Genomic DNA, 15287 nt, shown 5'->3' on the forward strand with positions numbered 1-15287 from the left:
TAGCATGGGAAAGACTGTCAACAGCACTGAAGGATTATATTGGACCTGTTCCTCACATACGCACAAAAGAAGAAGTAGGAACTGCAGTTAAAAATCTCACACAACAAATTAATTCTGCTATAACGGTAGCTACCTCCAACAAATCTGCCCGCAAGCCAGATCGTTTGCTTGAAGACATCATGAACTTGATCAGACAAAAGCAGAGCTAGTAAAAGATTCTGTAACACGTGTGCGCCACAAGATAAAACAAATCTAAACAGATTACATGGGGCAAAACTCATACTCATAGAGACCAAGTATGGGAAGAAAAGTTTGCCTCCATTTCACCTACTGATCACTCCATCTGGGGACTACTGAAAAATATCAAAAACAAAGTCAGATCCCTTCCCCCAATATTCTCTGACCAGGGTCTTGCTCACACAGATGTAGACAAAGCAGAAGTTATAGCATACAATTTGGAGGAACAATACAGACCTTCGTATGAAAACCTTGACTTTGACCACATATATAAGATTCACAGCAAGGTCAGACACTCACTCAAACTTCCTATCACCAGCACTGACCATATTGCACCAACATCACCTGCTGAGATATATGACATTACTAAAAAACTAAAGAACAAAAAAGCTCCAGGGCCAGCCGGCATTACTAATCGGGTGATCAAACACCTTATTGTCGAATACAATCAGGTGCACTACTGCCCCGAAAAGCAGTAATGCACCTGACCAGTGTAATAAATGCAATTTTAAGATTTCACTTAAAATTGCATACTACAGCTGGGATCCTTCCACCTGGAAACTGGCTGATGTAATTCCTATACATAAACCAGGCAAAGACCCACATCTACCGCAAAATTATCGTCCAATCAGTTTCATCTCCAATCTGGGTAAGGTTGCAGAGAAGGTCATCCTCTCACGACCCCAAACCTCAGTAAATGACCTAAACATCCTCCCTAAAGAACAGTTTGGTTTTTTTCGGCAACACCATAGTATTACCCAGCAAATCCACAGAATTGTGGAATACATCACCACCAGTTATAACCGGCGCCAGTGTACAGAAGCTGTTTTCCTAGACCCTATCCAAAGCATTTGACAAAATCTGGCATTTCGGACTCCTGCACAAACTTATCTCAGCCGGTACTTCACTACAAATGGTTCATCTAATCCACTCATATTTTCAGAATAGAATAAATGCAAGTTATAATCAACGGTTCTATATCGTCCTAGCACCATATCTTTGCTGGAGTGCCGCAGGGATCTCTACTGTCTCCATTGCTGTTTTCCGTATACATGTCAGACATCCCGCACAATCCGATGACTTCTATTTTGGCCCTGTATGCGGACGATACGGCAATAGTAACTAGATCTCTCAGACCCCATTTCATTACTAGAAAGCTTCAAGAAAACCTTCTAAAGCTGGAGGGTTGGTTCTCCAAGTAAAGACTGGAAGTCAACCCCCAGAAAAGCTCAGCCGTTCTTTTCTCAAAAAGGCCAATGTCTCCTGCAGGAGATGTGTTACTATTCAATACTAAAATTCCATGGCAGACAGAAACAAATTACCTGTGTGTAACTCTCGACAAAAAACTATCTTTCAACCAACACATCAAGTCTACGTGCGCAAAGGCATCTAAAGCAATAGCTCAGATCTATCCGCTAATTAATAGAAATAGCAAGCTCAGGAACAGAATCAAATTGCAACTATACCAGATGACGATTCGTCCTATAATCACCTATGCCTCTCCAGCCTGCAGCCACACCTCTAATATTAACATTATCAAGATACAACGATTGCAGAACAAGTGCTTGAGAATGATTCTGAACGCCCTGTGGTATGTTAGAAACAATCACCTTCATAGAGATACAAATATTCCCTATATTTTTTCTTTTCTACAATCCTTAGCATCCAAGTTTTTCCTAAAGACGTCCACACACCCCCAAGCGATTTGGTTCAGCAAGCTGCAGCATACGCGGCAATATTCAAATATAGAAGACCAAAAGCTATATTAGCCTCCTAGCGATGCATAATCTCCATGCCCATTCAGGGGGAGCAAACTACTCATAGATTTTACCCTGACTGTAACCACAACAGATAGTGGGGAATATGAAAAGCATCTTGCTTCACCCCTAAAGACATAAATGTCAATTGTCCTTTGGTATTTATTTGGTCTAGTTACTCACTGATGAAGCCTCAATAAAGGCTGAAACCGGTGAGATTGCTAATATGAGTTCGCTCTGTTAAGGTTTTTGCCTTAAGGGAGCAATTTGAGTCTCCACGGAATATGAGCGGTTCTGCTCGGTGGTGGGTGGAAGGCCATCACTGAGTGGAGCCAACCATGAGATGGACGGTCTTTCGCTCACCATTGAATGGTATAGGGATCGTCCGGATTTTTAGAGACGGCTTTACTTATTCATAAGGCTGAAACCGGTCTGGGTAGTGACCTCCCACCATAATGTAATAACAGCATACATTTCCCAAGAAATATGTTTTTACATTATGGAAAATACCAAGAATAGCGATTAGAACTTTACCACCTTTGCTGCGTGTTGCCCGAGTTTGTACTACGTACTAGGACTGCTTGCATTAGCTCATGCTAGTAGTCGCCGATACTTTTATAGTTTATTATACTATATTCGGCATGAAACTCTCTGATTCCAATCTTCGAGTTTCGTATTCGGTTTTAAAAAAATGTGGGATTTAATATCCCCTTAATTTAAGTAATAATTTATTACAAAAAAATAAAATTTATTATAAATTTTATTTTTGACTTCATGAAATAATTTCCCACATGGAAGCAGGAAAATGCCGCAATTTATCATATAAATCTTATTTATTCTCCTACTTATTTAAATTATTTAATGGTAAAGAGTATACGTTCCTGTTTTAGCTTATTGTTTTGTTAATGTTCCTAAAAGCTTTTCGTGGAGTTAAAATCTTTAAACTAAATGTGAAAATGTTATTCCGGAACATGTTTACACCCCTGTATACATGTTCTTTTCCACTCTTTATTAGTAAAACTTATGTCCATGAAATTAATTTTCCGCCATTAATAATACTGCAATGAAGACCTCATAACATATTTGCGGTTTAATTATCCACATTCCTATGCCAATAAGTTCAAAGGTTATATAGCAGTTAATACAAGAGCAAGGGCAATAAGTCAAAATATCAACTCTTATATAGTAACTTTTATTATTTCGAAAGCCAGATCAATCCAAATTGTAACTCATGATTTCAGAAGCTCGCATAAATACAGATCTAAACTAATAGAGAAAACACTTATCACTTGCAGAGCTAGAAAACTACATGGACCTTTTATTAAAAGCGGGTATTGTTAATTATCCTGAACTTATATAAATAATTAAAATTATTTATAACGTCAATAGAAACAAATTAAGAGATGTTAATATTATCCCTGTTTGTACACATTTGTTGTTTTAATGAAATTAAGAGCTATTAATATTATTCCTATTTATAGATATCTGTTGTCTTAGTAAAAAAAAAAAAGGTTTAAAAGTTCATTTCAGTAATAAAATACACAATTATTTTCATAATAAAAGAATAAGATTGCAACCAAAGGTAATCAATGTTGCTGAAAATGATCACGTCATTGGTATCATTAATCGAAAAAATTAAGAGGAATAATTCTTGATTATCAGCATTTGTTTTTATTTAAATAAATAAATTTTCACTTTATTTATATTTTAATATTAATTTATATATAGTTTTATTTACGATGTTTACGAATATATGAAATTCGTTTATATAGCTATATTTCTAATGTTTAACGTTTATATTAAAATGATATTTATATTATCATATAATTGTTACATTTGCCTTGGTCTTGCACTACGTGCAGGGTCAGCTAGACTTGCAACACTTGCAGGCTCAAACTTGACTTGTTAGTCTGTTTGCTTACTTTGGAAATGGAGTAAAACCAGGTTTAAAATAGCTTGGTATCTTTTAACATTTATTATACCCAAGGTAAAATACTTTCTTCATATATATATATATATATATATATATATATATATATATATATATATATATAGAGAGAGAGAGAGAGAGAGAGAGAGAGAGAGAGAGAGAGAGAGAGAGAGAGAAAGAAAGTTTTTTTTTTTTTTAACTTGGGTATAATATACGTTAAAGATACCAAGCTATTTTATATATATAAACTTGGTTTTAATCCTATTTCCCAAGTAAATAGCTTGGTATCTTTAACATTATATATCATAAACAGGCCTGGATGCATTCACAGTTTTATAATTTATTAAACCAACAGAGCTAAAGTAATCTCACTTTATGTAACTTTTAACCATATTTCAAGCACATTGAACACGTCGCAATTTACGAACAACAAAAACACAGAAACAGTCGTAGAATATTTAGGACGTGAAGAAGGAAACACGAAATGGGCGATAGAAACTAGAGCAAGCAGATCTGTAGAATCCAGCTGTTACTGAAGTCGATTATCCTATTTTACGGTGGCCCGGGAGCGTCAGCTCGCGATGTGTTCCACTGTTGAGAATCACCCGGAAATGTTAAAGGTAATAGCCCCAAGGTCGTCCGCGTTTAAATCTTGCGTTTGTCAGTGCTAATGCTTAACAGTTCCGTCAGAAACCAATATCGAATCGTAATAGCCTGTTGTCGGTTGATCCTAATGCGGGATATAATTATTTATTTTAATTAAAGAATGCGATATTTAGAAGGAAATGCAAAAACTAAAAGGAAAGTAATTAAACAGTGAATCATATAACATGTTTTTTTGAACTTTGCCCTATTATTGAATTAACTGCCTACAGATCGATGATCTTTGTTCTCTGAATGGGTTCTTCAGGTGCTTACGAAGTACCAACAGATACTCCCAGCATCTTGTGGTACTTCCATGGAAAATTCTTATTGTCTTTTATTATATTATATATCATCATGCTTGTCAAGGATTTAGGCCTAAAGTGGCTTGTTCCGGCCTTAGAAGTCATCGGTGAACCTCTTAAGAGAACTCTTGGTTTTTTTCCCCTAATGGTTTGTAATTTAAGGCTTTTTTTTTGGTAGTCTTTCTGTTTTCATTCTTTCAACGTGTTCCATACATTTATGTTTAGATTAAAATTTTTTTTTTCTATTATTGATTCCTGGTTTAATTCTTTCATAATTTCTTCGTTTCTTTTGTGATCAAATAGAGTATACTTTGCAGTTTTTCTTTTCAGCTGTTATTAATCTTCGTTTGTCTTTCTGTTTTATGGTCCAAATTTCACTTCCATGCAATAAGAGACTGGTAGGCAGTGGTGTAGAGTTTTTCCACCCGGGGTGGTCCCTGAGTTTGCCGCCCCTCTCAACACACACCAAAAATACTACAAAAAGTCTAAACGACGTATACGGAAATAAATTAAAACACTGTTTATTTTTGAAGTAAAATTTTAATTTCAACATTCTAAAATGTTATTTTTCTTCTTGCTTTTGTGTTAGCAAAATCGTCGATGACATTGGCGAAGTCTATTTCATAGTAATGTAGGTAATTCTTAATCAATTTTATTTAGAAAAACTCCTTTCACAACTAGCAACACTTACAGCAATTGTGAGGAAAATTCATAGTAATAGTATTACAATATTTGGAAATTAGTTCTCGAAGCTGTATTTTAGAATTAACTGCAAAAGTTCAAAAAGGTTCAAAGTGCCGCCCGGGGCGGACTGCCCCCTCCGCTCCCCGCTAGCTACACCTCTGCTTGTAGGGCTAATATATTGTATACTTTTAGTCTGGTTTGTTTTTGAACTAGGTTAGGTTTAAATACAGAGTTAATCACGCCTGTCGTTTTTAAATATTTAACAATTTTTAGGTTTATATCTTTTTCATTTTCATACGTGATCATACATTCTAGGTAGTTAAATAAATTCACCTGAGCTAAAATCTTGTTATCTATTACTGCTTTAGTTCTTACTGGATCTTGTACTTTAAAGGCCATCATTTTTGATGTAGCACACATCTGTTAATAAATGAATGCATTTAAAATGTTGTTTAAGATTATAGTCATTTAGAATTAATGTAATGAGAGCTAAGGTATGGGACTAGTCTGCTTATATTTGCTAATTGCATGTGTTCCCAGATGATTTTTGTATTCCGAGAGGAATAACCTTTGTTTGTCCAAAGGGCGACCTCCGTCGTAAACTGCTAATTCAGTTAGATTGGAGTCTTTAAAAACGGATTTTTCAATTCGGGATTGCCTTCTAACTCTGGTCTTTTCAGATAAAGATCATGCATCACTCTTTCGACTGCGAAATGTAGGCCACACACTGTTTCCTTTCACTGTTGACTGAAGAAATACAACAGAAAGAAATCAGTACACGAATCAATGCGAAATCTCAATCATTGCAATATTATCCTCTCAATCTTTATTCAACACATATACGACAAGCGTTTCATTTAATGCTATCTACTTTGCGCGTTGACGATTAGAGCATCCCCCCCTCAAAAAAAAAATTATAAGCGTCATTCTCTACATCTTCATGGAGATATTCCTACGATTTCCTATTCTCATGTCAAGATGCTTCAGAAAAGTGAGCCAGTACGCTCTGAAAGTTTGCATATTATATTTCGTCTAATTTGCAAGTCGGCTTCCTTCTTACGTTCTCCTAAGGATATATTCTTTTCTCATGCTGGGAGCTACCAGGCGCTTGCTTATGTAATCTTTTTTACTTTAGTCAAACTGGAAGGCATTCGTCCATTTAGAGGAGGATAGCAAGAATTGAATTGCGCAAAAAAGAGCCTGACATGTTCGATCTTGTTCAACATACAATCGCTACCAATCACAACGAAGCAAAGACAGAGGTGCTCCACAAAACTAGTTCTTGATGGAGAGATTATACAAAATGTCTTAAAGCGTTCTCGCTTCTAACGGTATATTTAAATAGGAATGATTACCTTAAATTTTCCAAGTTTTGGAAAGTGATTCTGTTAAACACTTTTGTTATGTTTATTATTATTATTATTATTATTATTTTATTCGAATAATTGATACACAGTCAAAACAAGATATCATATAAACAAAAATTTATATCATATAAACAAAGACTGGTGATACAAAACAATTCGGATTCTACCCAAGAATCTAAGAAACGTCCGTCAGATAGCCTCGTAAAATATGGACTGTTCCAAGTAATGCTGTTTTTTGTAGGTCGTATGGGGTCACTTCGTTGATGTATAATTGCTGTAAATAGTTGGATAACTTCTTTGAAGTTGCGTCAAGTGCACCGATAGTTATTGGAATGACTTTGGTGTGTTTAAGCCACATTCGGCCAACTTCGATTGCCAGATCTCGATATTTAGTAATTTTTTCCAGTCATTTGTTGTTAATGTTGTTATCACTGGGTACTACGATATCAATAATCCAAACCTGTCGATGTTCGATAATTGTGATGTCAGGTCTATTGTGTTCCAAATGCCGATCAATTTGTATTCTCAAGTCCTAGAGAACTTTTGCTGTTTCGTTTTCCAATACAGTCTCTATTTTATGCTGCCACCAGTTATCAGAAGTAGGAAAGCCATATGTTTTGCATACATGCATACATTTTGCATACAATGAATTATTTTGGCCACTTGAGCGGTATTCAAAGTCAGTTTGAGCTATTTTGCTGCAGGCACTGATTAGATGTTCTACAGTCTCATCTTTCTGATCGCATAATCTGCATTTGCTGTTATTGTCGATGTTCAAACTTTTTGCTTTGATTGCATTAGTTTGTAATGCTTGTTCTTGAGCTGCTAGAATAAATCCTTCTGTTTCTTTTTTAATGTATCCGTATTGTAGCCACTGCCACGTCTTGTTCACGTCGATTTTGTCCTCATTATATCTAGAAGAAATTGGCCAAGCAAATGTTTATTTTTCCAGCTCACATATCGGTTATTTTGTTATTATTATTATTATTATTATTATTATTATTATTATTATTATTATTATTATTATTATTATTATTATCAATCACACGTATCGGGTCAGACCGAAGCAGAGAGCTACCAGTAACCAATGGAGTACCACAGGGAGCTGTACTCTCCCCAACGCTATTCAACATTTACACGCAAGATATTAATCAGCTACCCCTCAAAGGTAAGATATTTCAATACGGAGACGATACAGCTATAATATCCATCCATAATAACGCAAGCATAGCCCAAACAAATATGCAACATGACATAAATCTGATCATAGACTGGCTCACGAAAAACTTCCTAAACCTAAACTCAGAAAAGACAAAATTATTGATATTCAAAAATCTACTGACTCGACCAGTTGATAACAAATATATAACCATCCAACATCCACTTTCCAAAATAAAAAACACACAGAACAGCAAAACCTCTACAATCACTCAGGTTGAAACAATACGATACCTTGGAATTTACTTCGATGCAGATATGGACTAGAATAACCACATAAACCATCTACACAACAAACTCTGAACAATAAGTGACAAACTATAGGTTAAAAGACATAGTTCCCACACGCCTAAAAACACTAATATACAAAGCACTATGCCAAAATATACTAAGATACGCTATAACAACGTATACTTTCTCTGCACCCTACACACTAAATAAATTAATGTCGCTACAGTACAAAATGACAAAACTGATCTTTTGGGGAACAAAGAGAAAATCACGACCTTATAAACATTGCAATGTCAGAACACAAAATACTGACAGCAAAACATTTATGTCACTGTGCAGCTTTGCTAAAACATTATTTTGATGCCAACTACAGGACAGTCAGAAATACATACCGTATAACAAGACCTCAGACAACTAATTATATCACATATAAATACAATAATCACTACGAAAAGGCAACGCGAAACTTCTACATCGCAGACATGATAAACAAATTACCTTTTGAACACAGAAACCTTTCAAACTACAATAGCCTGAAAAGAGCTCTAAGGACATACTATGAACAAGAAACACGCACCCAAAATACCATACAAACTTAATGAAAAAATATATTCGTTCAGGCTTCCAGTTCAGCGACGCATTAAGACATTCCAAGTTGTCGTCTGTGTGTGTGTGTGTGTGTGTGTGTGTGTGTGTGTGTGTGTGTGTGTGTGTGTGTGTGTGTGTGTGTGTGTGTGTGTGTGTGTGTGTGTGTGTGTGTGTGTGTGTGTGTGTGTGTGTGTGTGTGTGTGTGTGTGTGTGTGCGTGCGAATTTTTCAATCAACGGCTGCAGTGGAAATCAAGCCAATTAAGCATAGATTTGATTTCATGGCTTCCCAACACAGCAAATAAACCAATAAATAATTACTGGTGACATCCTCAAATAAGCTCACAAATAAGCTTCGAGGATGAAAGCAGAGAAAATACATCTCATCTCACCCAAGATAAAAAAATAAAATATAAATAAATAAAAATAAATAAATAAAATAAATAAATATATCATATGTAATCAAATGAATTTAATGTACGTATCACATGTAAACGAATGTATGTAATGAATATATCATATGTTATAAAGTATTATTATTATTATTATCAGAATACATGAATGTATCAAATGTAAAGAAATGTATGTACTGTTCAAAAGATATTTTTCGGTGATTACACCACATTTTTTTATTATTCAGTTATATGAAACACTGAAATAATAGTTCCCGACAAGTTTCGTAAATCGTAGCATTTACATCTTCAGGGGGTAAATAGTATAACTTAAAGTTTAAACAAGAGAATTAATAAATACAAATCATAACCGTCTGGCTATTCATAAAACTCAAATAACAGAATGCAGATATATAACGTTATTGACGTTGAACAATACTGGACGATGTCACGTGTTCTTGTTCTCGTTCATACAGTGCTAGCTCAGAGTGAGGTGGATTTTTTATTAGAGCTGACCACACTTGATGGAGAATTAAACCTTGATTTTTATTGCATTGGGTTGGGTTTTTCAGCATATTAGCAGCTTCTTTAAGCAGCTTCTTTAAATTTTCTTATGTAGCAGTTGTTTTCTATGTATGACATCGTCGTTTTTTGACAGAGTATATCGTGTCCAGTGGAAGTGGTATGAAAAGCAAGACCCGTTTTTTGTTCTCTTTTGTATTGTACGTGTTTTTGCTGTTCAGCCATGCGTATTTCTCCAGATCTTCCTGTCTGTCCTACGTAGCAAATCCCGCAAGAGCAATGGATTTTGTAGACTCCTGGTTTTTTAAGAGGATCATGAGGTGGTTTTGGTGGATGTAGGAATCTTGAGATTTTTTCATAGGAAGGAAGGCTACTTTTATGTTGTGTTTGTTCATTAATTTGGCTAGCTTATCTGTAACATTTTTGATATAAGGAAGCGAGATTGTGTTTTTGTAATCCTGTTTTATTGTGTTGTTAGCTGGAGGCATTTTAAGGATTCTCTTGATGGTTTTTGTTTCATACCCATTCTGTTGGAGGATTTGTGTTAAGTATTTTAGTTCTTCATTACCTCTTTCTTGTGTGCTGGAGATATTGAATGCTCTGTCTAGAAGAGTTTTAATTAAGCTTATTTTTTGTGAAGGATGGTGGTGTGAGGTTGCATTTAATCAAACATTGTATAAACAATACTTTTTCACCTATAAAGATAGACTCTAGGAACAAAAAGAAGGATTGCCCATGGGTTCATCATTATCACCTGCATTAGCAAACCTATTTATGGAAAAATTTGAAAACAATGCTCTTAAGAATTACCATAAAAAACCAAAAATATGGCTACGCTATGTGGACGATATTTTCATCATATTCAGTGGAACAACAGATGAACTTATCAATTTCAAAGATTATCTCAACAATTTGCACAACACCATAAAATTCACTCTAGAACAAGAAAAAAATAAAAAAACTTCCTTTTCTGAATATTCTATTAGAAGTTAATGAAGAAAGTAAACGCTCCTTCTCAGTATATAGGAAGCCGACAAACACTGGAAGATTTCTAAATGCAACCTCACACCATCATCCTTCACAAAAAATAAGCTTAATTAAAACTCTTCGAGACAGAGCATACAATATCTCCAGCACACAAGAAAAATGTAATGAAGAACTAAAATACTTATCACAAATCCTCCAACAGAATGGATATGAAACAAAAACCATCAAGAGAATCCTTAAAATGCCTCCAGCTAACAACACAATAAAACAGAATTACAAAAACGCAATCTCGCTTCCTTATATCAAAAATGTTACAGATAAGCTAGCCAAATTAATGAACAAACACAACATAAAAGTAGCCTTTCTTCCTATGGAAAAAATCTCAAGATTCCTACATCCACCAAAACCACCTCATGATCCTCTTAAAAAACCAGGAGTCTACAAAATCCATTGCTCTTGCGGGATTTGCTACGTAGGACAGACATATGTGTATTTCTCCAGGAAGTTCTGGAGAAATACACATGGCTGAACACCAAAAAGACGTACAATACAAAAGAGAACAAAAAACGGGTCTTGCTTTCCATACCACTTCCACTGGACACGATGTACTCTGGCAAAAAACGACGATGTCATACATAGAAAACAACAGTTATATAAGAAAACTTAAAGAAGCTGCTAATATGTTAAAAAACCCAACCCAATACAATAAAAATCAAGGTTTAATTCTCCATCAAGTGTGGTCAGCTCTAATAAAAAATCTACCTCAATCTGAGCTAGCACTGTATGAACGAGAACAAGAACACGTGACATCGTCCAATGTCAATAACGTTATATATCTGCATTCTGTTATTTGAGTTTTATGAATAGCCAGACGGTTATAATTTGTATTTATTAATTCTCTTGTTTAAACTTTAAGTTATACTATTTACCCTGAAGATGTAAATGCTACGATTTACGAAACTTGTCGGGAACTATTATTTCAGTGTTTTATATAACTGAATAATAAAAAAATGTGGTGTAATCACCGAAATATATCTTTTGAACCAATTAGCCACAGAAGTCTACGCCTGCAAGTATGTAATGTTGTTTCACATGTAAACAAATGTATGTAATGTTGTATCATAAGTAATAAATTATTATTGTTATTATTAAAAAATATTATTATTATCTCGTTAATTCATATTGCAGTCGAATGGTAAACTTATTTGTAACATCCTGTACATCACTAGCTTGAAATATTCTGCTCACTTTAATTTTTGGTAATATTTTTCGACCCCATTTTTCGAACGATGATTGCTTTGATACCAAGTCCAAAATTCTGCAAGAAATAAAGTTTATCTAAGTGATACCAAATATTCCATAGTTCAATCAGTTACCGATGCCGCCGGTTGGGAAAAACCAAGGTTCAAATTCCGTTTGGGATGCGAAGAAACCTTTTAATAGATTTTCAATTAAAGTGAATTATCCAGTCTTCTGCGGAGGCAGAGGGTTTCTCTTGCCGAAACCCTATATTTCATTCCTGCAAATAAGCAAATGGACCAGACGAATACACATTCCAGAGATACAGTGTTCTAATCCGCTTAAACCTAACCACCTTATCCTACTAAATTAAGATTATGGAAATCACGGATATTTTGTATGTCGTAGATCTTAAAGTTGCTCAGAAATGACCAAACAAAGAAGCAATCGCTAAATAATTTCGAGTATAACCTCGTAAAATCTAAATCTCTCTTTTCTGTTTGAATCAACAGATATAAAAATGGAAGAAAAACGATGTCCAGTCTGTTATCGACAAATCAAAAATGTTCTCTTGACACTCCATTTTCTTTTCTTTTTTCTTTCTTTTTTTTTTTTTTGTCTGCAATGCTCTCTCCCATGAGAATTTCTTATTATTCTAAAAACTGCGTAATTATGAAATATTAACTATACAATCTTACATATTCTTAATTATTGTCTTTATCACACTTAAAAATCAACCCATTTGAAGCTATGTCTAAATATTAGGACCCTATGAAATAGAGTTAGGCAAAATGTCTGGTTATTACTTTCAGAATATAGTGTATATAGTAGTTTTAAGCAAATCATATTTTTTTTTTTTAGATTTATTTATTATATGTTTCTACGTTGAAGTCTTGGAATTTGTCAGTTTTATAAGTGGTACAAGTAAAATAATATATTTATATGGAAATAAAAAAAGAAAAGAAAAACGGTAGTCAAAAATGTATTGGCATTTGCTGATATTTGCATTATCAACTATTTGCCCATGCAGGTGAATGTCAACTACCTACCTTGTTGAAAGTACTAGGAGAAGCTGTATAAAACGATGACGAGTCTGATGCATTGGAGTGCGTAGGAGATTCTCTGATGACACGTGCTCTTTGATATTTAGGGGATTTACATTTCGAAGGGCGGAGTGACCGCAGCTTTTGACAAAAATAGTCCATCCTGCAATAAAAAATCTTGAAATCACTATACAAAAATGTAATTTAAATGAAAAGTAATCGAATTTAAAAAAAAAAGAGAAAAAGTATATACTGTTATGCGATGATATATTAAGATTAGAGGTAGGATAATTCTATTAGTAGTGTATTATAGATTCACCGTCCTTAATTTGAAACCACTGACCAGAATGAAAGCAGTGCTCAGTCCACTTCGAAAGGAATAAATAAATGAATAAATAAATCATTTTTAACACCTTTTATTCCTTAAACGAGAAATGTTATTTTAAATTATTTTTGAAGACTGTTGAGCAGCCAATCTCCAGCCTTAGCCATCAATGACAGCTATTGGAACTGTTTTGTTTTTATCCCAGTCCCAACAGATGAAAGGAATTGCAATGAACTGACAGTTCCTTTTACGAAATGTGAAATTTTGATTTCAGTTAAATTATTTAAAGAAACATATATATTAAAAACTTGTCTTTTATCAGTGTCCTAAACACGTCAGTTCGCAATAGATGATAACTCAGAACAGATGAAATGAAACAAATTTTTGGTTGACAATAACCAATCATAGTCAATGATTTCTGGGTGTTATTGTCTCAGCCTCGCCCTCTGGTGTTTGAAATTTGTGCCATCTGTACGTCTGTTCAAAGAGCTCAAAGTTGTCCGTATTTGTGAGCGCAAACCCCGACTTAACGCGAATGTGATGCAATGTTTACGCGTCGAAAAGCGTCCTCTTTATGAAGCATTAGTACGTCGTCGTCTGAGCAATTCAGATATAGGCTTTTTATGTCCTGTTCCTACTCTGCAGATGAAGTTAATCTTTCCACCTTAATCTTGGACATCCGCGGTCTCTTCTTCCTGTAGGTTTATATTTATATGTTATAGGGCTGAAAGGCTCACTTTAGTGAGTACGGGAGAGGCAAACCCGAGGCACCTGATGCTGGACCGTGCCTTACTTCATGTAGTATACATCTGTATATTTTCTGTAGACCGGTCCCCCTACTCTTCTTTCTTTCTTTTTTCTTGTTGTTCCTCTTGCTCCTTCTCCCAAAATGCTATTAGAGTAGCATTTTGAGAGAAGGGGGGGGGTGAATCTTTCCTATTATACTATGTTTTTTCCATCTCACGCAGTGGAAGTCTGCTTTCCCTCCCAAAAGGCAGGTTTGGAGGCCTTAAGGTGGCAGCCCCACCACCGAACTCACCCTGCGAAAGGTTGGTAGCTTATCCAGGGGAAATTTACAATTACTCGCAAAGCTCTGAAGCATTAGTATTTTGTGTTTAATTTTAGGAATCACTCTCAGCCACGAGCCAACAGACAATTAGGGGAGTCTTTCACAGGAGTAAATGCAAAAATGTAATATCGGTGAAATGCATGACATAAATGATTAAGTGATAAAATATTTGTCGAAGAAATAAATTTTATAAGAATAAGAAGGATATCTAAGAAAGAGAGAAAAAGAAGGGGGATGAATTTAAAAAAATAGACAATCAGGAACTAATTTGTTCAATGGCTGACATTAATGTCTGAAATAGTATGAGTTCAACGGTCGTTTTATCTAAGTTGCGGGATTAAAAACCTGAGTTTTAGAGAGAAAAAATCATCCTTGCTTGTATCCGAGATCAAATCAATCGGAATCGTCTATAAACAAGCCTTGATCATAGTTCCTCAAGTCAGTAACTAGAAGAGAATTTATAATGTATTTTTTCTAGCGGTTTAGCCTTATAGTTTCAGAGTGTTGCCACAAAACTAAACAGAATCTTTGCTTTCTGATTTCGTTAAGTTTATACATCAAAAGCAACTTTGCTACCAGAGTTGCAAAAGACATAATTAGAGACCCTACACGTACAATTATTAAGGGTGTACTGGAGAATAGAGGGGTGGGGGGATAGAGCTGACTTTGATGTACACTAATCGCTCACATTCATTGTTCATCACAAAATGGAAACTTTTTACTCCAGACCCTATTCATAACATTTTATATAAT

General features: G+C 34.8%; 1 protein-coding gene across 1 annotated transcript in view; it reads right to left on the reverse strand.

Moving 5' to 3' along the window:
- The window catches only part of LOC150104018 (Golgi-associated plant pathogenesis-related protein 1-like), a 40428-nt gene extending 27126 nt beyond the window's left edge, over window positions 1–13302 (reverse strand). The window contains exon 1 of the mRNA XM_090396383.1: window positions 13147–13302. Within this exon, the coding sequence (XP_090252509.1) occupies window positions 13147–13302 (156 nt within the window). The remainder of the gene's footprint in view (window positions 1–13146) is intronic.
- Window positions 13303–15287: the final 1985 nt, after the last annotated feature.

The sequence above is a fragment of the Typopeltis vanoorti genome, chromosome 8 (genome assembly GCF_054136105.1).
Source record: "Typopeltis vanoorti isolate ZY-2024b chromosome 8, IOZ_Tvanoo_1.0, whole genome shotgun sequence".
In the NCBI taxonomy this organism is placed as follows: domain Eukaryota; kingdom Metazoa; phylum Arthropoda; class Arachnida; order Uropygi; family Thelyphonidae; genus Typopeltis; species Typopeltis vanoorti.